Source organism: Episyrphus balteatus, chromosome 1 (assembly GCF_945859705.1).
Source record: "Episyrphus balteatus chromosome 1, idEpiBalt1.1, whole genome shotgun sequence".
NCBI classification, from domain to species: domain Eukaryota; kingdom Metazoa; phylum Arthropoda; class Insecta; order Diptera; family Syrphidae; genus Episyrphus; species Episyrphus balteatus.
The window spans coordinates 71,422,717-71,447,322 of record NC_079134.1 but is presented as its reverse complement, the minus strand read 5'-3'; the positions used below and the strand labels follow the sequence as shown (position 1 = coordinate 71,447,322).

At 32.7% G+C, this 24,606-nt stretch overlaps 1 protein-coding gene across 3 annotated transcripts in view; it reads right to left on the bottom strand.

The window, feature by feature from the left end:
* LOC129905981 (lachesin) overlaps positions 1–24,606 on the bottom strand; it is a 522,046-nt gene that overhangs the window by 108,727 nt on the left and 388,713 nt on the right. For all 3 annotated transcript variants that reach the window (XM_055981616.1, XM_055981617.1, XM_055981615.1), the window contains 2 exons: positions 16,104–16,223; positions 15,875–16,048 (listed from right to left, as the gene is read on the bottom strand). In XM_055981616.1, the coding sequence (XP_055837591.1) occupies positions 15,875–16,048; positions 16,104–16,223 (294 nt within the window). The remainder of the gene's footprint in view (positions 1–15,874; positions 16,049–16,103; positions 16,224–24,606) is intronic.

Sequence of the window (24,606 nt, the reverse complement as noted above, 5' to 3'; positions counted from 1 at the left end):
CGTAGCATTTTCGTTAAGGGTTTTGCTAATTTAGCATAATTATTAATGAACCGTTTGTAATATCCAGACAATCCTAAGAATGATCGTAGTTCTTTTAGGTTTCTTAGAATTGGGAAATTTGCTATTGCTTGAACTTTGGAAGGGTTTGTCGTAAGACCTTTTGACGATAGACCTTCTTTGAAGAAGTGGCATTTGTCTAGTTGTACCTTCATGTTTGACTCGCATAGTGTGTGCAGTACTTTTTCTATGTGACATGCATGGTCATTTTCGTTTTGGCTTAATATTATTATGCCACATCGATGACACATAACATATTTTATCGATGTAAGCGCGCAGAATGTCGTCAACTGCGCGTTGGAAAATGGATGGCGCGTTTTTAAGTCCGAAGGGAAATCGGGTGAATTTGTATTTACCTCCGCTAATGGAAAAGGGTGTTTTCTCCGTATCGGAGCGTTTCAGGGGAATTTGGTAGAAACCACTTTTTAGATCGAGAACTGAAAAAAATTTGCTTTGGTGGGATAGTGGGATAGATAGATAGATAGATAGATAGATAGATAGATAGATAGATAGATAGATAGATAGATAGATAGATAGATAGATAGATAGATAGATAGATAGATAGATAGATAGATAGATAGATAGATAGATAGATAGATAGATAGATAGATAGATAGATAGATAGATAGATAGATAGATAGATAGATAGATAGATAGATAGATAGATAGATAGATAGATAGATAGATAGATAGATAGATAGATAGATAGATAGATAGATAGATAGATAGATAGATAGATAGATAGATAGATAGATAGATAGATAGATAGATAGATAGATAGATAGATAGATAGATAGATAGATAGATAGATAGATAGATAGATAGATAGATAGATAGATAGATAGATAGATAGATAGATAGATAGATAGATAGATAGATAGATAGATAGATAGATAGATAGATAGATAGATAGATAGATAGATAGATAGATAGATAGATAGATAGATAGATAGATAGATAGATAGATAGATAGATAGATAGATAGATAGATAGATAGATAGATAGATAGATAGATAGATAGATAGATAGATAGATAGATAGATAGATAGATAGATAGATAGATAGATAGATAGATAGATAGATAGATAGATAGATAGATAGATAGATAGATAGATAGATAGATAGATAGATAGATAGATAGATAGATAGATAGATAGATAGATAGATAGATAGATAGATAGATAGATAGATAGATAGATAGATAGATAGATAGATAGATAGATAGATAGATAGATAGATAGATAGATAGATAGATAGATAGATAGATAGATAGATAGATAGATAGATAGATAGATAGATAGATAGATAGATAGATAGATAGATAGATAGATAGATAGATAGATAGATAGATAGATAGATAGATAGATAGATAGATAGATAGATAGATAGATAGATAGATAGATAGATAGATAGATAGATAGATAGATAGATAGATAGATAGATAGATAGATAGATAGATAGATAGATAGATAGATAGATAGATAGATAGATAGATAGATAGATAGATAGATAGATAGATAGATAGATAGATAGATAGATAGATAGATAGATAGATAGATAGATAGATAGATAGATAGATAGATAGATAGATAGATAGATAGATAGATAGATAGATAGATAGATAGATAGATAGATAGATAGATAGATAGATAGATAGATAGATAGATAGATAGATAGATAGATAGATAGATAGATAGATAGATAGATAGATAGATAGATAGATAGATAGATAGATAGATAGATAGATAGATAGATAGATAGATAGATAGATAGATAGATAGATTAGATAGATAGATAGATAGATAGATAGATAGATAGATAGATAGATAGATAGATAGATAGATAGATAGATAGATAGATAGATAGATAGATAGATAGATAGATAGATAGATAGATAGATAGATAGATAGATAGATAGATAGATAGATAGATAGAATAGATAGATAGATAGATAGATAGATAGATAGATAGATAGATAGATAGATAGATAGATAGATAGATAGATAGATAGATAGATAGATAGATAGATAGATAGATAGATAGATAGATAGATAGATAGATAGATAGATAGATAGATAGATAGATAGATAGATAGATAGATAGATAGATAGATAGATAGATAGATAGATAGATAGATAGATAGATAGATAGATAGATAGATAGATAGATAGATAGATAGATAGATAGATAGATAGATAGATAGATAGATAGATAGATAGATAGATAGATAGATAGATAGATAGATAGATAGATAGATAGATAGATAGAGATAGATAGATAGATAGATAGATAGATAGATAGATAGATAGATAGATAGATAGATAGATAGATAGATAGATAGATAGATAGATAGATAGATAGATAGATAGATAGATAGATAGATAGATAGATAGATAGATAGATAGATAGATAGATAGATAGATAGATAGATAGATAGATAGATAGATAGATAGATAGATAGATAGATAGATAGATAGATAGATAGATAGATAGATAGATAGATAGATAGATAGATAGATAGATAGATAGATAGATAGATAGATAGATAGATAGATAGATAGATAGATAGATAGATAGATAGATAGATAGATAGATAGATAGATAGATAGATAGATAGATAGATAGATAGATAGATAGATAGATAGATAGATAGATAGATGTTATTCTTGTTGCTCATAGTGTATGTAAGCGGCTGGTGGTCTGTATATCTATCTATCTATCTATAAATAATTTCTGAAGCTGTCCAATGCCCAAATGATGGCAAGCATTTTTTTCGTTGACAGCATAATGTCCTTCTGTCTAGTCCAATGACCTTGAAATGAACATTATTGGTCTGTCATCTTGCGAGAGAACTGCACCGATTGCGTACTCTGATGCATCGGTTGTGAGTTCGAAACTTTTTTTAAAGTCAGGGTAGGCGAGGATTACATCTTTAGAAGTAAGGGATTTTCTAAGTTTGTTAAAAGCTTCTATTGCTTCGGTGGATAGTGAAATGAAAACTTTACTCGATTTAAATTTTGAAATGTGGCCTTCTTTGTCACGTAGCATTTTCGTTAAGGGTTTTGCTAATTTAGCATAATTATTAATGAACCGTTTGTAATATCCAGACAATCCTAAGAATGATCGTAGTTCTTTTAGGTTTCTTAGAATTGGGAAATTTGCTATTGCTTGAACTTTGGAAGGGTTTGTCGTAAGACCTTTTGACGATAGACCTTCTTTGAAGAAGTGGCATTTGTCTAGTTGTACCTTCATGTTTGACTCGCATAGTGTGTGCAGTACTTTTTCTATGTGACATGCATGGTCATTTTCGTTTTGGCTTAATATTATTATGCCACATCGATGACACATAACATATTTTATCGATGTAAGCGCGCAGAATGTCGTCAACTGCGCGTTGGAAAATGGATGGCGCGTTTTTAAGTCCGAAGGGAAATCGGGTGAATTTGTATTTACCTCCGCTAATGGAAAAGGGTGTTTTCTCCGTATCGGAGCGTTTCAGGGGAATTTGGTAGAAACCACTTTTTAGATCGAGAACTGAAAAAAATTTGCTTTGGTGGGATAGTGGGATAGATAGATAGATAGATAGATAGATAGATAGATAGATAGATAGATAGATAGATAGATAGATAGATAGATAGATAGATAGATAGATAGATAGATAGATAGATAGATAGATAGATAGATAGATAGATAGATAGATAGATAGATAGATAGATAGATAGATAGATAGATAGATAGATAGATAGATAGATAGATAGATAGATAGATAGATAGATAGATAGATAGATAGATAGATAGATAGATAGATAGATAGATAGATAGATAGATAGATAGATAGATAGATAGATAGATAGATAGATAGATAGATAGATAGATAGATAGATAGATAGATAGATAGATAGATAGATAGATAGATAGATAGATAGATAGATAGATAGATAGATAGATAGATAGATAGATAGATAGATAGATAGATAGATAGATAGATAGATAGATAGATAGATAGATAGATAGATAGATAGATAGATAGATAGATAGATAGATAGATAGATAGATAGATAGATAGATAGATAGATAGATAGATAGATAGATAGATAGATAGATAGATAGATAGATAGATAGATAGATAGATAGATAGATAGATAGATAGATAGATAGATAGATAGATAGATAGATAGATAGATAGATAGATAGATAGATAGATAGATAGATAGATAGATAGATAGATAGATAGATAGATAGATAGATAGATAGATAGATAGATAGATAGATAGATAGATAGATAGATAGATAGATAGATAGATAGATAGATAGATAGATAGATAGATAGATAGATAGATAGATAGATAGATAGATAGATAGATAGATAGATAGATAGATAGATAGATAGATAGATAGATAGATAGATAGATAGATAGATAGATAGATAGATAGATAGATAGATAGATAGATAGATAGATAGATAGATAGATAGATAGATAGATAGATAGATAGATAGATAGATAGATAGATAGATAGATAGATAGATAGATAGATAGATAGATAGATAGATAGATAGATAGATAGATAGATAGATAGATAGATAGATAGATAGATAGATAGATAGATAGATAGATAGATAGATAGATAGATAGATAGATAGATAGATAGATAGATAGATAGATAGATAGATAGATAGATAGATAGATAGATAGATAGATAGATAGATAGATAGATAGATAGATAGATAGATAGATAGATAGATAGATAGATAGATAGATAGATAGATAGATAGATAGATAGATAGATAGATAGATAGATAGATAGATAGATAGATAGATAGATAGATAGATAGATAGATAGATAGATAGATAGATAGATAGATAGATAGATAGATAGATAGATAGATAGATAGATAGATAGATAGATAGATAGATAGATAGATAGATAGATAGATAGATAGATAGATAGATAGATAGATAGATAGATAGATAGATAGATAGATAGATAGATAGATAGATAGATAGATAGATAGATAGATAGATAGATAGATAGATAGATAGATAGATAGATAGATAGATAGATAGATAGATAGATAGATAGATAGATAGATAGATAGATAGATAGATAGATAGATAGATAGATAGATAGATAGATAGATAGATAGATAGATAGATAGATAGATAGATAGATAGATAGATAGATAGATAGATAGATAGATAGATAGATAGATAGATAGATAGATAGATAGATAGATAGATAGATAGATAGATAGATAGATAGATAGATAGATAGATAGATAGATAGATAGATAGATAGATAGATAGATAGATAGATAGATAGATAGATAGATAGATAGATAGATAGATAGATAGATAGATAGATAGATAGATAGATAGATAGATAGATAGATAGATAGATAGATAGATAGATAGATAGATAGATAGATAGATAGATAGATAGATAGATAGATAGATAGATAGATAGATAGATGTTATTCTTGTTGCTCATAGTGTATGTAAGCGGCTGGTGGTCTGTATAAATTTTAACTTGAGCTGTTCCGTATAAATAATTTCTGAAGCTGTCCAATGCCCAAATGATGGCAAGCATTTTTTTTCGTTGACAGCATAATGTCCTTCTGTCTTGTCCAATGACCTTGAAATGAACATTATTGGTCTGTCATCTTGCGAGAGAACTGCACCGATTGCGTACTCTGATGCATCGGTTGTGAGTTCGAAACCTTTTTTAAAGTCAGGGTAGGCGAGGATTACATCTTTAGAAGTAAGGGATTTTCATAGTTTGTTAAAAGCTTCTATTGCTTCGGTGGATAGTGAAATGAAAACTTTGCTCGATTTAAATTTTGAAATGTGGCCTTCTTTGTCACGTAGTATTTTCGTTAAGGGTTTTGCTAATTTAGCATAATTATTAATGAACCGTTTGTAATATCCAGACAATCCTAAGAATGATCGTAGTTCTTTTAGGTTTCTTAGAATTGGGAAATTTGCTATTGCTTGAACTTTGGAAGGGTTTGTCGTAAGACCTTTTGACGATAGACCTTCTTTGAAGAAGTGGCATTTGTCTAGTTGTACCTTCATGTTTGACTCGCATAGTGTGTGCAGTACTTTTTCTATGTGACATGCATGGTCATTTTCGTTTTGGCTTAATATTATTATGCCACATCGATGACACATAACATATTTTATCGATGTAAGCTCGCAGAATGTCGTCAACTGCGCGTTGGAAAATGGATGGCGCGTTTTTAAGTCCGAAGGGAAATCGGGTGAATTTGTATTTACCTCCGCTAATGGAAAAGGGTGTTTTCTCCGTATCGGAGCGTTTCAGGGGAATTTGGTAGAAACCACTTTTTAGATCGAGAACTGAAAAAAATTTGCTTTGGTGGGATAGTGGGATAATATTTCGTTAATTTCTGGGATGGGGTAACGATCAGAGATAGTAACCTCCTTTAATTTTCTGTAATCAATTACAAGTCTGAAGTTGTTCTTTCCTGATGGGTCGGGTTTTTTTTTGGTATAATCCACACAGGTGAATTGTATGGGGATCGAGAAGGTTTAATTATATTGTTTTCCAAAAGCTCATTTATCTGTTTTTCCACTTCATCTTTTAATGAGGCGGGATAAGGATAATATTTTGAATATACTGGGGAATCTGTGTTAATGCGTATTTCTCCTATGACTCTTGTTGTGTATGTAAGTTTTTCATTTGGATTAGCGAATAGAGGTTTGAGTTCTTGAGAGATAGTAGCTTTAGTTTTTTTTCTGGGATTCCGACACATGGTCGATTTTGATACCTATGGGGTTTACGTATTGTGACTTTAGTTGTTTAATTAGAATTTTAATTTTGCCTAAGATTGACATAAAGTCATCCTTTGTTTAAATAACTGCATGTAAATTTTTAAGACTATCATTTCCCAAGATCCCATGAAAAGATTTAAGGGTTGGGAGAAGGAAGATTTTCAGTTTGACGTCATTTAGATTACCTAAATAGGTTAACGAATGTATGTTTCGTTATTTCAATGTTACCTGCAATGGATTTTGCCAAAAATGTTTGTTCGTTTGGAAGAGGTTTCTCTACCAAACATGGTTGAATATATTTTTTACTAGAGCCAGTATCAATTAGAAAATTTAATAGTTGTCCACTCTTCGTTCTGCATTGAAAATATGGCAGCGAAGAGTCATTTAGCCTAAAAAATGAATGTCACATTCATCGGCTTCGGGTTACTGTTCTTCAATCTGTTCTTGCATATAATTATAAAGATCGGGATCGTTTTCTGCTTCTTGTACGTTTGGTTATTGGTAGAAGGAATAAGCATCGTTAGGAGCAGAATTTAGAAATAAAAATTAAAAATGAAAAATTTCGGTCAAGGTCTGAGAGAAACCTTTATTTTTTTTTTTTTTTTTTTGTTTCGGTCAACCAGTGAGATTAATCGCTGAGAGAAAAAAATAAATCTCATCTGCAAATGTATCAATTCTTAGAGACATGGAAGTGGTGCCATATGTTAGTCTTCGAATAACTTCTCTAACGGTCGGTTGATTAAATCTTCACCATGTCTAAAGTTTGCGCTAAGTTCGACCAAAGTATAAAACGATCCAAAGAAGTTAAATACGTACAATGCTAATATTTCTGCGGTCGTTTTTTTCATAAAAATTGTGTCGATATAAGTGACAACGATTTTGGTATAATTGCCGAAAAAAGATTATTCTGGAAATGTAATTCTTGTCAAAGTATTAATCTTTCCCAGTTTATTAACAGTTTTAATGACCTTTCCGAAGAATTATTCATACAAAATTGACTGCATATAAAATAAATTTTGTCCGCAAAAAATCATACATCATCCTCTGGCGAACGAGGTATATGAAATAAAATGTCCAAACAAAATTTGCCCAGCCAAGACATTGAGTTAGAGAAAAATATCTCCTGTGGAGGCGGGGTGTAAAGACAGATGTTCTGTATCCACTGGACTAGAAAGAGGAGGAGGGGTGCTGCTTGCTGTGCGCTCTTTATATGCCTGTACCGAATTAGCATTGCCAACATCAAATAATTCATCTTTTGACATTGATCAAATTATTATCAAGGTATCATTAAATTGTAAAAAAGATATTTTTCTAATAGTAAGTTATATTTCGCCAAAGAGCCATATAGATTTGTATAAACAACATATAAATAACTGTATTTATTATATTTCTAAGCTTAATAATAAATCAGCATGTCATTTTAGTAGGTGATTTTAACTTGCCGGATTTAAATTGGGTATTTGACTCTGATGAAGGTTTTCTAGTTCCTTTTAATGTAAATAATGAGTGTGATTCCTTATTTATTGATTCGCTTTTAACTGTTAATTTGATTCAAATGAAAAATTGTAAAAATAGTTTAAATAGAACACTCGATTTATTGTTTGCAGATAAAGACTTAAATTTGTTCGTAAATAATTCTATTTTTCCAATATTTCCAAACACTTTACATCACATCGCTTTGATTTTTGAATTTAAAATACTAAACTTTTTCAAACCAAAAATGCCTTTTCAGTATAGATATAATTTCTCCAAAGCTAATGTCAGTAACATTGCGAGTTATATCAATAATAATCTAGCACTGCCTTCAACTTTTATTCAATCTTGTGAATTATCAAATTTTTACAACAATTTTCTTAGTTCTCTTAAGACGGCTATCGATCTATTCGTTCCTAAAACTAAATTGAAAAATGCTTCTAAGCCTCCTTGGTATAGCGGTCGATTAATTAATTTAAATAATAAAAAGAATAAAGCATACAAATGTTTACGAAAGTGTTCTTCTGATGCCAATTTGCGCAGTATTTATGATGAATTAGAAAAGAATTTCAATGTTCTAAATAAATTTTTATATTAAAACTATATTTACTCTATGGAATCCAAGTTAAGAGTCAATAGTAAATGTTTTTGGAGTTTCATTAAAAACAAAAAAAAATCAAATGGATTCCCTAAGGCCCAGTTGTACAATTATTTAATCCGTGGTTCAGCAACTTTTATCTTCTGAATTCGGTGGTAAAATAGATTTTTAGAACTGATTCTAGGTTCATATAGGTTGAAATAGCTAAATCCATCCTTGAACCAAAGTTGATTCACTGCTAATCCGCCGAAATCGGCGAGTTAAATTCCTGATCCGAGGCTGAACCACGTTTGTACAACTGGCCCTAAAAGTATGCAATATTTAGGTTCGACTTTAACAAGTCTACCATCTAAGTTTTTTAAGTCAAATTATATCGATTCTAGTAATGTCACAAACACCTCTTTCTGCCAGTCCCTAAATAGTCTAAACATAGGTAATTTAAGTGTTACCATATCGGATGTGGAATTAGCTCTATGTGGTCTAACTGAAGACATTAATTCTGGTCCGGATGAAATTCCACCTATTGTTTTGAAAAAATGTTCCGTCGCTCTATCTAGAGTTTTGTGTTTTGTCTTTAATAGTTCGTTAAAGTATGGTAAATTTTTGCCAGAATGGAAAACGTCCATCGTTACTCCTATTCACAAATGTGGTCCAAAACGGGAAATCACAAACTACCGACCCATAAGTAAATTGTCCTCAATACCTAAATTATTTGAGAAAATTGTTTGCGATAAATTGAATTTTATATTAAAAGAAACCAAATCCCCGTACCAACACGGTTTTGTATCCGGTAGATCAACTTCCACTAACCTAACCATTTTCACGAATTGTATTCTCAATTCATTAGAAAAGGGTTACCAAGTGGACGTTATCTACACCGATTTTGCAAAGGCGTTTGATAGGGTGCATCATAAAATTTTATTACAAAAATTAGAGAACAAAGGTTTTCATTCCAACATGCTTCAATGGCTGACAGCTTATCTTACAGGACGCAGCCAGATGGTTTCAATTGATTCGATTATCTCTCATCCCTTTTCTGTAACTTCCGGCGTTCCACAAGGGAGTCATTTAGGTCCAATACTGTTCCTTATTTTTATAAATGACCTTCCTGATGTCCTTACTAACTCAACGTGTCTTATGTTTGCGGACGATTTAAAATTTTTTTGACGTGTAAAAAATTTAACAGACTGTACGCTTCTCCAAAATGATGTTAAAAATCTTATCAACTGGTGCAATATAAACCAATTAGCCCTAAACATATCCAAATGTCAATGTTTTTCGTTTACTCGTCGTTTGTTACCTATCGTTTACGATTACAATATGCATAATCATGTCCTTGAAAGAGTTTCTATTAAAAAAGACCTTGGAGTAATTTTTAATTACAAGCTAAACTTTGTACATCACACAGAATTATCTTTATGTTGGGTTTTATTTTTCGTAGTTCGTTTGGTCTTAGGGACCCATATCTACACTCTAAAAGCCCTTTATGTTTCGTATGTTAGATCGGTCCTGGAATATTGCTGCGTAGTGTGGAATCCTCATTACAATGTTCATATTACAAGAATAGAAAATGTCCAAAAAAAATTTACAAGATTTGTAGTACACAAACTAGGCTGGAACATTGAAATGCCTTCGTATAACGTTAGATGTCAGCTTATTGGTATACAGACATTAGAAAACCGCCGTAAGATGTTTGCTATAAATTTTGTCAGTGATATTTTATCATATCATATTGATTGTCCTTATTTGTTATCGCTGATAGATCTTTACGCTCCTTCTAGAGAACATCGCTTTTTTGGTTCATCAACCGCTTCTTCTGTTTCCCATGATGCCTGTGATGATAAGATAACAGCAAGTGAACTTGCTCTAACGAACCATACTGTCAAGCACAACATTTTGTATAATAGCATGGATTGCACCGTGAAACTTAACAAGATTCTATATACCGATTCCAAAACTGCCTTAAATCAAAAATTAGGGCGAAAGAAAATGGAAGCTTTAGTTGAAGAGGCATTAGGACCATATGCCCTTAAATCTTTAATAAATGACTTAGACAACCCAGACTTATATTTTTGCTTGCAAACTGATGCAAGCAACAGAAAGAATATCAAGTTATTTCCGTTAGTTGTTCAATATTTTGATATTGAAAATGGTATCCAGAACAAAATGATAGATTTTTTTAAGAAAACTGCGACGAATCATCTAATGGGATGGTGTGATGCCATTAACAATTCATTGTCCCAACACAATCTTTCCTTTGAAAGCGTTTCTGGTCTAAGCGCGGACAATACCAATGCAAACTTTGGCGTCCATCATTCCCTGTATAAAAAAAATAGAACATCTAGTTCCTAATTTAGTGAAGGGTAATTGTCACGCACACATTGTTCACAACACAGTCAAATTAATATGCAAAGAACTTTCGACCCCATCTTGAATATGCTTCGCAAGTTTGGAATCCATTTTATGAAATTCATAAAAGCCGTATTGAAGCAGTTCAACATAATTTTATAAGATTCGCTTTAAAGGGACTTCCTTGGTCTGATCCTTATAACCTGCCTCCATATGAACATAGGATCCAACTTCTTCAGATTCAAACTCTATATCAAAGACGAGTTAATAATGACCTAATATTTCTCCATCAACTTCTTAATGGACACATTGATGCTCCAACCTTGTTAGCCTGTATCGGGATTAATTATCGCGGAGGGTCTCACCACCTTCGAAGATTTGAACTTTTACACGTTGACTTTCATAGAACAAACTATGGCATACATGAACCTCTTAATCGTATGTGTAAACTTTTTAACTTAAACACATCTTATATCGACTTTAATATAAGTAAGGTGGGATTGAAAACAAGTTTTCGGACCAGTGCACCACTATCGTAATTGTTTTTCAATGTCTGTATTATTTTTATAATGTAATATATGTTAATTGTTAGTTTTGTATCGTAGTATATATTTTTGTGCATGTGTTATTTACTAACCACTAACACATGCACTATTGATGAGCCTCTGATTGTAGATCGTAGCTTGCTCTAAGCTCACTACATCGGAAATTTCTGAAGTGAAAAAAAAAAAAAACTTTTTACAAATTGATGTCGAAAATATATAGTATTAAAATCCTACAGCCATTTTTCTTCGTCTGCAGTTCGCAGAGAAGAACTGAAAAAGTTTGTTGAGGCTGTTGAAAGTGAATGGCATGAGCTAAAACGACATGTTGGCATTAGGTGGCTCTCATTGCTGCCTTGTGTGGACAATATAATCTTGAATTGGAAACCTTTGACTGATTATTTCAGTAGTTTAGGTGCAGAATGCCCTACCCATATCAAAAATATTTTGTGTATGCATGAAACTGATGGGAACGTTAAAGCTCAAATCTTTTTGAATTTTGCTAGCCATTTCTTACATAATTTTAATAAAGCTGTAAAACAACTTGAAGGTAACAACATCACCGTTTTAGATTTATTTAACATTATGTCCACCTTAAAAAACGCACTTGAACAACGGAAGAAAGATTGTTTCTTTGGTTATGAAACCAAAAAAATGTTGCCATCCTTAGAAGCCAAATCTGCCGAAGAAAGTCATAAAATCAAGAAAAATTTTATAGTATTTTCTGATAAATGTTTGGAATACCTTAACAAATGGTTCAATTTTCAAAAAGACAATTGGTTATTCAAAATTCAAAAATTTAATTTAAAACAAAAGCTTTCTTTGAATGATTTCGAGATGGCATTAGAAGTTCTCAACATACAAGAAAAAATGAAAATCCAGATGGGCGAACTTTATTGCGAAATAACAATTCTCAATGCAATCTTTGCAAGAGTTAAGAATTCAAGGGAGTTTAACGACAAAACAACTGACCAAAAATGGCTTAATATCTTTCAAAATACCGAAAACGGCCTGCGAAATATTTTTAAACTAATTTCATTCCTACTCTCCACTCCTGCCACTTCGGTGTTCACGGAGAGAATATTTTCAATCATGAACTCTAAATGGCGTGAAGAAAGAAACAGAGCGAATCTTTCTTTAATTAAAAATGAACTTTTGGTATCTATTAATTTAAAAATCGATTGTGATAAGGCCTATGAAACTTTCAGTGTTAACAAAAAATTGTTAAATGATGCAAGAAGTGCAAAAAAATACAGATTTTATATTAAATAACACTGTGCAAGTCGAAATTCTTGACAGGCGCGCGAATAACTGTTTCGCCCTATTTCTGACCCTAGAAATCCAATGGCATCATTAGTTTTTCGATTTATCGGTACGACTTCGAACAAAATTTTTTTTGAAAGTTTTTTCAATTATTTTAAGAGCTTCCCACTGTTTTTAGTCATTTTTCAACCAAAAACAATATTTATATTGCTAATAATTCTGCTCAAACGGTATTTGCTACCATTAGAAAGACATTATAAACAATTTTGAACAATTTATTTGAAATTTTAGTGATTTTTTTTTTAATTGAAAAAAAAAATTGAAATTTTTACATTGTTTATCGTTTTTTTCGCTGTTTTTGTTCTCTTTGAACAAATACATTGCATGTTTTCCATTCAAAATTAATTTAACTGTTAATTTAGTGTTGGTTAAACTTCGACAGTCTATCGATAGCATCGATAACAAAAAACATCGATACTTCACAAAAATATCGATACTTCCAAATTATTTTACCACAAGGTTACCGATATTATCAATAGTTTTTTTCTGAAAACTATCGATAACGGAAACTATCGATATCTATCAAACACTATGTTAATTCGTTGTTTACATCCAATGTTAAACGAAAACTTAACTTGTAGTTCAAATTGTGTGACGCCAATCGATTTCTCGCGTCCGAAATAGGGCGAAACAGTTAATCGCGCACCTGTCTCAAAAATTTTTTTAAAAAAACTTGCACAGTGTAATTCATAACAAAAATATCTTTGGCTTTCTCTAACTCTTTTCATAAAGTACTATATTTTTTGGGATTGTACTATATTTTTTTAAAGCTTATTTGAGAAATACTATAATTATTTGGGAAAATGTTGGGAACCCTATACATGCTTGACGCTAACACAAAGAAGTCACAGCTCAGAAGTGTCCTCCAAAGATTTCGTGAGCCACCAAAAAGCTTTAAACTAATAACAAGCTGATTTAAAGATTTAGTTCTCAAACTCGAAAATTTAATTTCATAAAACCTTTATAGCTCAGGGAAATTAGTCAAAATATGGGCATGAAATCGCATTTTTCGCGGGACAAAATTTTTTTCATGGAATGTGTTCGGGTGGTTGTCCTTATCATAAAAGTCAATTTGTTGGGAAAATTGGAGGTTGGGAACAGCCGCCATCTTGGAAAAGAGATTGGTATCGTTTTTATTGAATAGCTCCATTGTTATTCGTTTTAACAGAAAATGACAAAGGTAGGACTTATTAACAATAAAATTATCTAAACAATGATATACAAAACAATTCCGTGAGTTGATTAAATAAAATTTTATAGTTGGTCAAAGTGCGGGTTTGTATCGCAAGGTTGGGACAAAATGACATTTTTTCATATATCTGACGAACTTTTGATTTGTTTGGATAATTCTTCAAGAATGAATTATAGTACTTATAATTACCTATAAAATGAGTCCACAATCGTTATTGTAACCATCGTATTGTAGAAGTAATCTAAATCCGAAAATCTCCATGTACTAGTCAAAAGTGAGAAAAAGCTAGTTTTTTGCTAGTAGGCCGAGAAAATTTTGGGAGTAGAGGTATAACCAAAACATAAGTACGCAGTTTTGCTGCCATACTCGTGTTAATGTCGATTTCAAAGGTCTGACAACTCTAATTTTGGGCTTTATACGGTTTGTGGAGGGTTAAATAACGTAAGTTTTCCAGTTAACGTGAATGGCCTAAATTTATACTATTTGAAATTATAAATATACAAGCTGATGCTCTATTATTTTTCCTAAATCTAGACACCCCAATCTTGAGGATGTGACCAATAGAACTCAAGATATAAGCCGTTTATACGATTATGTTTTAGAGGGTTTTTTGTTTCGATTTTTGTTTGTTTATTTGAATTGAAAAGCGTGATATGGTTAGTTAAAAAAGCTTATATCGTGAGATCTATTAACCTCATAGCCAAGATTGAGGTGTCCAGATTTAGGAAAAATAATAGAGCATAAGCTTGTAGGTATACTTATAATTTCAAATAGTATAAATTTAGCCCATTCACGTTAACTGGAGAACTTACGTTATTTAAGCCCCCCAAAAACCGTATAAAGCCCAAAATTAGAGTTGTCAGACCTTTGAAATCGACATTAACACGAGTATGGCAGCAAAACTGCGTACTTATATTTTGGTTATACCTCTACTCCCAAAATTTTCTCGGCCTAATAGCAAAAAACTAGCTTTTTCTCACTTTTGACTAGTACATGGAGATTTTCGGATTTAGATTACTTCTACAATACGATGGTTGCAATAACGATTGTGGGCTCATTTTATAGGTAATTATAAGTACTATAATTCATTCTTGAAGAATTATCCAAACAAATCAAAAGTTCGTCAGATATATGAAAAAATGTCATTTTGTCCCAACCTTGCGATACAAACCCGCACTTTGACCAACTATAAAATTTTATTTAATCAACTCACGGAATTGTTTTGTATATCATTGTTTAGATAATTTTATTGTTAATAAGTCCTACCTTTGTCATTTTCTGTTAAAATGAATAACAATGGAGCTATTCAATAAAAACGATACCAATCTCTTATCCAAGATGGCGGCTGTTCCCAACCTCCAATTTTCCCAACAAATTGACTTTTATGATAAGGACAACCACCCGAACACATTCCATGAAAAAAATTTTGTCCCGCGAAAAATGCGATTTAAATTACTAATTTCCCTGGGCTATTATGACTGTTTTTAAATGAAATAATAAAAATAGATTTTTGTTTACAAAACCGTATCTTTTTTTAATATTTACATACCTTGGAACCTTATTCTAGCTTCGTTTTTTCCAAGAGCATTTACACTAGAACAAATGTAAGGGCCGAAGTCTGCTTTCGTTAGCTGGTAAATTGTCAAATTCATTTGCCAAGTGTATGGATTGATCATTACTTCTGACACGTTATATTTATGACTATCGGTGTCCTTTAATAGTTCTGTAAATAAAAAAGTCAGTATTCAAATTCTAAGACGTACTGTTCTCCAACTGACCCTGGTCTTTGTACCATCCGTTCAATGGTTTTGGAAATACTTCAGAAAAACATTCCAGTGTAACTTGACTTCCGATTGGAGCTGCAACTAATTGGTTTAATGTTTTGATCGAAGGTGGAACTGAAAAGAGCATTTTTGAAAACTTACTTTAGTAGAAAGGGGAAATTTGAGAAACAAAAAAATTCGTGACTTTTTTTTAATAACGCTGAGATAACCGTTGTACCTATCTCAGTGAAAAATTATCGCATATTGATAAAACAAAAGGAATGTGGAAGCTATATTTTTCGACCATTCCAAAGTAACGGAGAGGACATATAAGGCGTGTTTACTTTGCCATCGCTATCTGCAGCCAAATTCGATATCGCATATCTTGCCATATGGCGTCGCACGAGTTTTTTTTACCATGTAAACATACCAGAATGCAATATTTGCGGCCGCAAAGCATCGCAAAATTCTATATTCCAAAATCAGATAATTTAATTGTTCGAATTTAATACATTTGTACCTACTTTTTCCTTAGGGGCGTTTTGTCACTGGTGTGGGGCGTTTTATCCAGCAAATGCGTTACAAAACGCCTCACTTGAACTTTTTTAAAACGATTTATATATAACACTGGTTTACAAGGGTTTTGTTGCTGAAACAAAAATATACTTTTTTGAAGGTGTGTTGAAATCGAATCCGAAGTCAGAAACAACTAATCAGCTCCCGTTTTTGAGATATTACCGTTAGAAAATGCAAAAAACGTTTTTTGATTTCTTCGTACCTTATTCTTTTGTATAAGGAAAATTGTTTGAGAATATTTAGTACCTAACGGTTTCTATAAGAACTGTTTTCCATCTTTCGATACCTGTTTAAATCTTTTCAATATCTTTTGTATTGCCCGAGATATCTTAAAATTAAGTAAGTGGGTTTTTCTTCATATATCATAAAGGAGATAATGAGGTTATCAAATTTATAAAAATACCAAACAACTGAGGATATCTCGGGCAATAAAAACGATATCGGAAAGATTTAAACAGATTTAAAAAGGTGATAAACAGTTCTTATAAAAACCGTTACTAAATATGCTCAAACAATTTTCCTTATATAAAAGAATAAGGTCCGAAGTGCTGCATACTCTAACGGTAACATATTTCAGTACATATGAATATGTCAAAAGTAAAAAAAAAGACTACACTTTTTATATTTACCAAAAATAACTATTATTTTAATTTATTTTTTTTTGTTTTATTGAAGATTCAAAAAAAGTGGGGCGTATTGTATAGTTTTACCCTATAGTTAATTTATTTTTTAAACGTTAGAAATAAAAAAAACCAAATTAAATTGCTATAATGGATTTTCCTGATTTACCATTTGTACATCCATCTTCATTTTTTGTTCAAAGTTTGATTTGTTATTTTGGTTTTGCTTTCGGATAAGTTTTTGACATCTTGGGGTATGTTCGTAGATTTTGTCAGTCGTCGTTCATGAAATTGAAGTTCTCATAGGTGGCTGTTTTATATGCAGGATCGAAAAATCGAAATTAAAATTCGTATGTGAAATGTGGAAGACTTTTGAAATTTAATTTTGACAATAGGGGTACCCATGGAGCCGCGTAAAGTGTAGAAATTTGTATGAATAACCTTTACTTAACTTGTGATGCTTTTTTGTCTAGGCTGAAGTAGACTCGTGGGCGTCCAGGATCGATCCCGAAGAAAGCACAGAAAACTCGGGTTAAAAGTCCAAACTCCAAAATGAAAACAACCAATCTTCAAAATATTAATTTTTCTTAACACCTTCTTTTATTAATTTGTTTAAAACTAATTTTATTTAGGTATTTATAATAATACGATATTTCAATTACAATCTCTTACAACTATTACAAGTAAATACTGTCCCAAGCGAAATGCTTGAGAATGATCGGCGGCGGGTCTCGGCAGAGAGCGGCCTATGTCTACGGTACACTTAGAAGCGGACCGAACTTAGAGGATATAATATATGGAGTGCTTGTTCCTATACCTAATACATTGTAACGCCATATACATGGATAGGGGTCGCTGCCTCCATTTTTCAGTGCGAGTCCGGTTCCGCAGCTGTAAATAAACACGCTTGTTGATGACAGCCATCAATTGAAAATAAAATGGAGGCATGTACTCATCGAAAAACTTAAAGAAACTAGATCCCTCTATAAAAGCTTCACGGAACTAACAGCACAAGCACTCCATATATTATATCCTCTAAGGGACCGAAGAAAGAAACAAGTAGATGGTCTACTTTCTGTCCTTAGAACAGTCTAAAGAATTATCGGCGAGCGGTCTCCGGGTGACAGGCTCTTGTCCGTGGTGCTTTTTGAAAGACAACCACGGAATAAACGGTTCGGAAGCGGTCCTGTCCCTAGCAAAAGACTAGAGAATCAAACGGTGAGCGGTCTCCGGGTGACAGGCTCCTGTCCGTGGAACTCTTTGAAGAATATCCACGGAATTAGCGATTTGGAAGCGGTCCTGTCTCTAGAAAAGACTAGAGAACAAACGGTGAGCGGTCTCCGGTTGACGGCTCCTGTCCGTGGTACGCTTTGAAGGGTAGCCACGGAATAAGCGGCATGAAAGCGGTATTGTCCCTAGCAAAGGCTAAAGAATTAACGGCAGCGGGTCTCAGGAGAGAGCGGCTAATGTTCTCAATACACCTAAACGAGGTGGAGTAAGGAAAGAAACAAGTAAAAGCCAAAGCAGTTTACTTTCTGTCTCTAGCAAAGACTAGAGAATAAGCGGTGAGCGGTATCCGAGTGACGGCTCCTGTCTGCGGTATGCTTTGCTAAAAGATATCGACAGAATAATCGTTTGGAAAATGGTCCTGTCTCTAGCAAAGACTAGAGAACAAACGGTGAGCGGTCTCCGGGTGACAGGCTCCTGTTCATGGTACTCTTAGAAAGGCAGCCACGAAATAAGCGGTATAAAAGCGGTATTGTCCCTAGCAAAGACTAGAGAATTAACGGCAGCGGGTCTCAGCCCTTCACTTCCCGCAAGAATGTATATAAACAATATACTTCTTAATATTTTCTTTCTCAATTGCGTTCTTTATTTCTAGTACACTAGATTGGTACTTCGGCAACGGAGAAGCAAAGAACTGATTTTTCATTGAAATTTTACTTTCCTATATGTTATATTTCGTAATGACTGGGTGTGAATCGAGTAAAATCAAAAGAAATAAATTAAATTTATTAAAAATTCAAATTTGAATTTCTCAACGGTTGGTTAGTAGAAGTCGGTTAGTCGGATTCAAATTTGAATATTTCAACGGTCAGTTGATATTTAAATTTGATTTTGTCAACGGTTGGTTGGATGATTTGATTTTAAATTTACGTTTGGGTTGATGGAAAAGGTGGTAGGAGGAGCATTTGTAACGCTTCGTTAGAAACTTTACGATCGAGAGCCAACGACATAATGAATCAAGTCATTTAAAGAATGTTGTGAGGCATATTATTAGAAAGGTCTTGGGGAGTAAAGCACGAATCGTGAAGTCTGGTAGCATTTTGGTGTGACCAAATGAAAGAAGTCAAGTCATCTAAAGAATGTTGTGAGGTATATAAGAAGAAAGCCCTTAAAGAGATAGACAAGAATCATTAAGTCTGGCAGCATTTGAATGTGACGAATATGGGTTAAATTCGACACAAAGTTTAAAAAAATGAAAAAAGTCAACCTGGTTCGGTAATTTTATAAATTTAATTCCTAACCGAAAGTAATTTCCAAAATATTTTTTTTGGTGAAATTTGTCAAATAATGTTCCCAAGAGCGCAAAAAGTCAGGCCAAATTTCTTTGACAATCACCCCGGTAGACAACTTTAAATGTCGAAATTTCGAAATTTTCGAAAAAAATCCTGCTTCTGTTTCTTGTTTAAGAAAACCAGTCATGTGAAAAATGTTGTGATGCATATCCAGAGAAAGGTCTTGATATGTAGCATAAGAATAAATTTGTCTGGCAGCCTTTTAATGTGACCAACATGGGTTTAACTCGATCCTAAGCGTGAAAAGCAGAAAAAAATAAACTCCTTTGAATAAATTTGTAAATTTAATTCCTAACCGAAAGCAATTTGTTCGATTTATTTTTTGAAAAAAATTGTCACACAATACTCCCAAAAGTATTTGCGCAAGGAGTCAGTCTAAAATTCTTTGACAAACACCATGGTAGACAACTTTAAATGTCGAAAAATTCAAAATTTTCGAGAAAACTCTGTTTTTGTTCCTTTTTTTTAGTTAAGTCATCTAAAGAAAGTTGTGAGGCACATAAATAGAAAGGTCTTGAGGAGTTAGACAAGAATAAATTGGTCTGGCAGCATTTTGGTGTGACCAACATTGGTTTATTACGGTGTGAATGTGTGTGAATGTGTACATTAAGAAGGTTTTTTTTTGCCAAACCCAGTATGTAGAAAGACTATGTTAAGCTTGTTAATGAAGTTGCAAGGCAAGAGATTGTTACATAAAACTAAGATCAAATTCGGGCAAAATTTCCAATTTTTTTTTTTAACAGAATCTGAATATTTTGGCCAAAAAAAGTACCCAAAGATTGCTAATAGTAAATTTATAATTTTAGCTAATTAGATTTATTGCTTCTTAGTTTTATGTAACCATCTCTTGCTTTGGGCCTACAAATAGAAATTGCAGCTTCATTAACAAGCTTAACATAGTCTTTCTACATATTGCTTTCTGAAGATTTATATTTTTTTTTCATTCAGGTCTAGTGCGCCACCTCAAGATGTTGACATACCTAACTGACTAAAATTTTGGTTGTGTACATTTTAGATCATGGTTCATGGACTAACGATTGATAATACAGGACACGCAAAAATCGAAAAAAAAAATGTTTTTTTCACTCCACCCTAATATACAAAAAAGCATTAACAAGATATGTAAGTAAGCAGTTGATAATAGTAAAAGGACTCTTAAAATCATACTTCCTGATTTTCAGAGAAATATTTTTTCCTAGATTGAAACATAGCATTAATTCAAGGTTAATCCAATACTGTCCCATTTTATTGTCTTCACATTATCTGAATGTTAAAGAATAATGGAAGGTTAATGTTTCATTAAATAATTTACCAAGAAGTCCAGCCACGTAAAAACAAAACAAAAAAATTACAATAGGTGGCCACAGGATTATGACCGATGAAAATTTTCACAAATTTTTTACGCTAAAAACTAATTTTATTTAATTTTTTCTGTACAGAAATTATTATTACGGCTTTCTACTATAACGCTAGAGTGTCACGTACTTCTTAAGTAAGAAAAATTAAAGAAAAAACAGGCTTGATAATTTTCCAGGGATGAATTCCACAAATAACGCTCTTTGGGGGTTCTTAGCGAAATGCTGCAGAAAACCTCATACCAACTGGTGGAAAAGCTTAGAGGTGAGTGGCTGAATCATTACAAGCACGGAACAACAACTCATTCAGGGAAAAATAGAGTTCCCGAAAGAATACAGGCAGTTTTGCAACAAAAGGAAAGCACACGAAATATTAAAAAAATGATGGTCTCCTCTATCGTCATCAATTTTTTTGACTTTGCTTCTTTAAACAAAAAATTAGTATTGGCATAAAGTTTTATACAACATTATGCCAATACTAATTTTTTGTTTAAAGAAGCAAAGTCAAAAAAATTGATGACTATAGAGGAGACCATCCTTTTGTTGCAAAACTGCCTGTATTCTTTCGGGAACTCCATTTTTCCCTGAATGAGTTGTTGTTCCGTGCTTGTAATGATTCAGCCACTCACCTCTAAGTTTTTCCACCAGTTGGTATGAGGTTTTCTGCAGCATTTCGCTAAGAACCCCCAAAGAGCGTTATTTGTGGAATTCATCCCTGGAAAATTACCAAGCCTGTTTTTTCTTTAATTTTTCTTACTTAGAAAGTACGTGACACTCTAGCGTTATAGTAGAAAGCCGTAATAATAATTTCTGTACAGAAAAAATTAAATAAAATTAGTTTTTAGCGTAAAATATTTGTGAAAATTTTCATCGGTCATAATCATGTGGCCACCTACTGTAGTTTAATATTTTATTTTTTTCATTTTTTTCCAAATTTTAACTTTGAAAATTATTTTATTAAAAATTATTTCATAAAACAGCGTGGCGTGGCAAAATCGCATCGTCACCTCCTCGCGGTGCCCGCTGGATATCCAACTAACGACGAGCGTTGTATCCATTCGATCCACGAGCTGAGTCACCTGAATTATCTTTTCAGGAACTAGAAGCAAAAGAACAGAAATATCGCTCTGAATGCACCAGCTCACAATTAAATCCAAGAGCGTCCTGACACATATTGTGCGGCACACTGGTCAGCGTCTGTACCCTGTGGGGCGGCTGAATATAAACTATGGATAGAAGTAACTGACCTATTTATGGTACGAAAACAAAGATAAAAAAAAATTATGGCAATGAACAAAACGACTAGATTAAATACCCCAGGTGGCAATCCAGTTAAACTGGTAAATCCACTCTCTTTAGAGGTCGGTCCTATGGATTCTGGGGAGGACCAATTATTCCTTATAAATATTGAGAGACGGAGTTCAAAGATGCAAAGAACTCCCCCAAACAAATTTACTTCAGGGGTTACATCACCCACAGAGAAAAATATGACCCGCTAAAAACTAACAGATTGCCATATTGTTTTACCTTCCATACATTTCATAAGGAAATCTTATTAAAATCAACGATTAATAAGGTTTTTTTAAGGAGATTTTTTATTATTTTTATAGAGAAAATCTTATTAAAATTTGACTGAAGAGTTGATTTTATTTGCAACTTAGCACTAGAACAAAAATCGTGATCAATATTTTCATGGCAGGTTGGTTCAGGTGGTAAGGTGGGCGACTAATGATTTGAAGTCTCCAGTTCGATTCCCAGCCTGGTCATCGTTTTTTTTAATTTTTTGCAGATTTTTAAACAATAAGGAAAACTCGATTGTTTTAATAAGGTTTCCTTCTTGGATGAAAACCATAGAGAAATCTTATTGTTTTTGTTCTATTTTATGTGGTCTATTTTTATCTGTGCCGACAACCCCAAACAATACTATTGATGTTAAACACATCAACGAAAAAGGGACCAAGAAAAATGAAGAGATCGACATTACAGATCAACATAGTTCCATCGAAAACAAAGAGATAGACCAATCAAAATCAAAGAACTACTTTGATGAATGGCAAATGGAAATAGCGGCAAGAAAACAATTTGAAGTTCTAGTTCAAAGTTTTCAGCTGCAAGTGAAAAAGCTCGAAGAGAAAGTTTCCTTACTTGACAAGAAAGATTCAGAGTCCACGCTTCAGTTAAGTCCAAAATATATTGAGCGTGAATATCAAACTGATGAAGAAGAGCTCTTGTTTGAAACTGAGAAAAAGAAAAATAAGCGTATCACAGAGAAACGTAAACCAAACGGGAGTCCTGAGATTTGTTTAAGAAATCAGAAAAGCTCTAAAACCGAAAATAATAAAGAATTGTTAACAGAAACTAATGAAACGAATAATGTGGTAGCTATTGTTAAATCAAATTCTCACGCTAAAGGCAGCAAAAAAATTACACCACCACCAATTATGATCTCAGGATTTCCAATTTTTGGATATCTTAAGAAAATAATAGAAAATTCTACTAAAAAGCTTGCAAATACACATCGTACAACAAAGACAACTGGAAAGTCACAGTCGAAGAAGCCGACGAGTATAGATCTGTCACTGAAGAACTGAGCAAACACCAAATTCAATGGCACTCATATGAGAACAAAGCTACAAGGCCAATAAAAGTAGTAGCCAGAGGTCTTCATTCCTCGTGCTCTCCCGAGGAAGCAGTGGAAGATCTTGTACAAAAAGGCTTCCAAGCCCTTGATGCAGTCAATCTATTTAAAAATGAGACAATTAAAAACTCCTCTGGAGAATCCACGTCAAGTAAAAGGTTATTACCTTTATTCATGCTAACTTTTGACAGTAAACAAAGTGTCGAGGAGATTTATAAAGTAAGATCAATCTTTGGCATAGCTGTTAAAATTGAACCACTCCGAAAATCTAAAGTTGTTCCGCAGTGCAAACGTTGCCAAGCTTTTGGTCATACCCAAAAATACTGCAACCGCGAGTTTGCTTGTGTAAAGTGCGAAGGAAAACATGCAACTAAAAATTGTCCGATGAGCAAAGATCAGAAAGCAAAATGTGTGAACTGCCAGGGTAATCACCCGGCAAGCTATAGAGGCTGCCCAGTTGCCAAAAAAATTCCAAGAGTTCAGAAGCAAAAATACATCTAGAGACAAACCCAGAAAAACAGTAAATACCGATTTAAATGCTGAAAACAATACTAAGAATGAACCGCCTAAAAAAGCTGTTCAAAGTAAAAGCGATGAAAATAAAGCCTATTCTCAGATTCTAAAAAATGTGCGTTAGTCCATGAACCATGATCTAAAATGTACACAACCAAAATTTTAGTCAGTTAGGTATGTCAACATCTTGAGGTGGCGCACTAGACCTGAATGAAAAAAAAATATAAATCTTCAGAA